The following is a 2404-nucleotide window of genomic DNA, read 5'->3' as shown; positions in this document are numbered from 1 at the left end:
AGGGCACTATGATGGGAGGTGGGGGGCTCCTCACCTCCAGGGAAGGTCTCTAAGTGGCATAAACAGGATCTGTCTCTGTGGTCACCCCATCCCGCCTAACATCACTCTGTGTGTGTTTCCTAGCCTGACCCTTCCCGAAGGAGAGCAAAGCGGCTTCAAGAAGGAGAGCAAGTGGACACCTTGCTCCTTGTCCCATCTCTTGTGGAGTGACTTGGGCAAGCCACCTCCCTCTCTGAGCCTAAATGTCCCTGTAAGCTTCCCAAAGCCCTCTTTGAGGTACCAAAAGAGGGTCTGGACAGATGCCAAGGAAAAACAGAACACGAGCAAAGCGGTCTGGGGCGGCCAGACGCGAGCCAGACGAGTCTCCTCTCACTGGGCGAGGCTCTTTGAGGAACCGAGAGTTGCTGGGACGGAGCCCGCGGGGAGAAAGCAAACAGAGCGGCGCTCCCCTCCCCCGACCCCGGCCCTTTGTCCGGAATCCAGCTGTGCCCCGCGGGGGAGGAGCGGGCTCGCGTGGCGCGGCCCCCTGGCCCCCTTGCTGATTGGTCAGCGGCTCGGGCAGCAACGGGGCAGGCACGCTCCTGGCCCGGGCCGAGCAGATAAAGTGTGCCAAGGGGCCCACGACTTGAGGCTCAGAAAAATCCGAATGGTCTCCCAGCCGCGCCAAAGACAGCAACGGTGGCCCGGGACCCCCTTTTCTCTTCGCGTCTCTTGGGCTGGGGAGACTTCCAGGCAGCGGCACCTGCATCTCTGCTAGACTTAGAGACGAAAAGGCCAGTTAACCTCACCATTGCGCTTGCTGCCCACTGATTTCTACCCTTTTGCGCGCGAGAACAAGGTAACACCTGGCGGTCACAGAGCGACGGGTGGAGGGGGGAAGGAGTCTTGTGATCCGGCGGGAGCGGGGGATGGCTCTTTCTCGTTTTGCTTTGTTTTTTTCTCCTAAACTTGACTCGGGGACCGGGACCTGCGCGCGGGTGGCCCACCCACGCTTACCCGGACCTCTCACCCCAGCCTCAGGATGGCGCCTCATCCCTCGGGTGTGCTAGCTGTCCGAGTGACTCACGAGTCAGAACAGCCCTTCCAGGGCGCCTCGGACGACGAAGTGACCTGCGTTGCGTCCGCTCCGCCCAGCCCCGCTCGCGCGCAGGGGACCTGCGCGGAGGAGGAAGGGGGCGGCTGCCGAGGAGCCTCGAGGAAGCTGCGGACGAGGCGCGGGGGGCGCAGCCGGCCCAAGAGCGAGTTGGCTTTGAGCAAGCAGCGGCGGAGTCGGCGCAAGAAGGCCAACGACCGCGAGCGCAACCGAATGCACAACCTCAACTCCGCACTGGACGCTCTTCGCGGCGTCCTGCCCACCTTTCCTGACGATGCCAAGCTCACCAAGATCGAGACGCTCCGCTTCGCTCACAACTACATCTGGGCGCTGACGCAGGCGCTGCGCATAGCAGACCACAGCCTCTGCGGGCTGGAGCCGCCCGCGCCGCCCTGCGAGGAGCTGGGCAGCCAAGACGGCGGCTCCCCGGGAGACTGGGGCTCCCTCTACTCTCCGGTTTCCCAGGCGGGCAGCCTGAGCCCCGCCGCCTCGCTGGAGGAGCGACCCGGGCTGCAGACGCCTGCCTCCCCTACCGGTCTGGGCCCTGGCGCCCTAGCTTTCTCCGACTTTCTATGAAGGGGCCTGCGGGTCTCTGGGCGGTGGGTGCTTGGGAGAGAGAGAGGGGGCGGTGGCAGTCAGGGATGCACCGCGGTTGCGGGGACCCTCGGTAGAACTTGCTCTTCCAGTGTCTGGCACACTGACACCCGCTGAGCCCAGGCGCCTACGAGGGTGACAGGCTGGATTCAATCCCCGGTCCTCTGCGTCGCGCCAACTTCAGCCCACTGCAGGTTGCTGAGCAAGCAGGTGGGCGTTGCAGGCTTTGAGCGTCTTCCTCACTGCAACCATTCCACGTCTCCTGCAAAGACGGCGAGAATGGTAGCACTATGCAGCCGGAGACACTCACCGTCTCCAGCCATCCTACCCTCACTCAAGTCTGTCAGTCTGTCTCGTACCAATCCACCAACCAAGGTGACTTAATCCAGTATTTGGTTTCTCACCGTTTGCTCACCTCACCGAGCGTCTCTTCTGGAAGGGTGCCGCTAACCCTCTCCTCTAGTCCCTATCAAGTCCAGGTTTCTGGCGGTTCCGCTGCCTTAATCCACGAAGGCGATCCTCAGTCTTCTCTCGGTGCACTTTTCAGAGCCATTGCCCTCCCCGGGGAGGGAGACCAGGCTAGGAACTGCGGAAGAGACTTCCCGGTTCGGGAATGTGTCCCTTCCTTGCAACCTGAAGCGCCCCTGTCTTTAAAAAAAAAAAGAAAAAGAAAGAAAGAAAGAAAGAAAAGAAAAGAAAACAAAGGAGAAGAAGAGG

At 61.8% G+C, this 2404-nt stretch overlaps 1 protein-coding gene across 1 annotated transcript; it reads left to right on the top strand.

The window, feature by feature from the left end:
• The first annotated feature begins 775 nt into the window (after positions 1-775).
• On the top strand, positions 776-1669 carry NEUROG3 (neurogenin 3). The gene is made up of 2 exons (XM_029915389.1): positions 776-838; positions 1015-1669. The coding sequence occupies exon 2, from the start codon at positions 1022-1024 to the stop codon at positions 1667-1669; it is 648 nt and encodes a 215-aa protein (XP_029771249.1). The 5' UTR covers positions 776-838; positions 1015-1021.
• The last annotated feature ends 735 nt before the right edge of the window (positions 1670-2404 follow it).

This window comes from Suricata suricatta, chromosome 2 (assembly GCF_006229205.1).
Source record: "Suricata suricatta isolate VVHF042 chromosome 2, meerkat_22Aug2017_6uvM2_HiC, whole genome shotgun sequence".
NCBI lineage: Eukaryota > Metazoa > Chordata > Mammalia > Carnivora > Herpestidae > Suricata > Suricata suricatta.
The sequence above is the reverse complement of the archived record's forward strand: the minus strand, read 5'-3'. Positions and strand labels throughout refer to the sequence as shown.

Coding starts and splice junctions, on each gene's coding strand:
- NEUROG3 (XM_029915389.1), top strand. CDS start 1,022: ATGGCGCCTCATCCCTCGGGTGTGCTAGCTGTCCGAGTGACTCACGAG.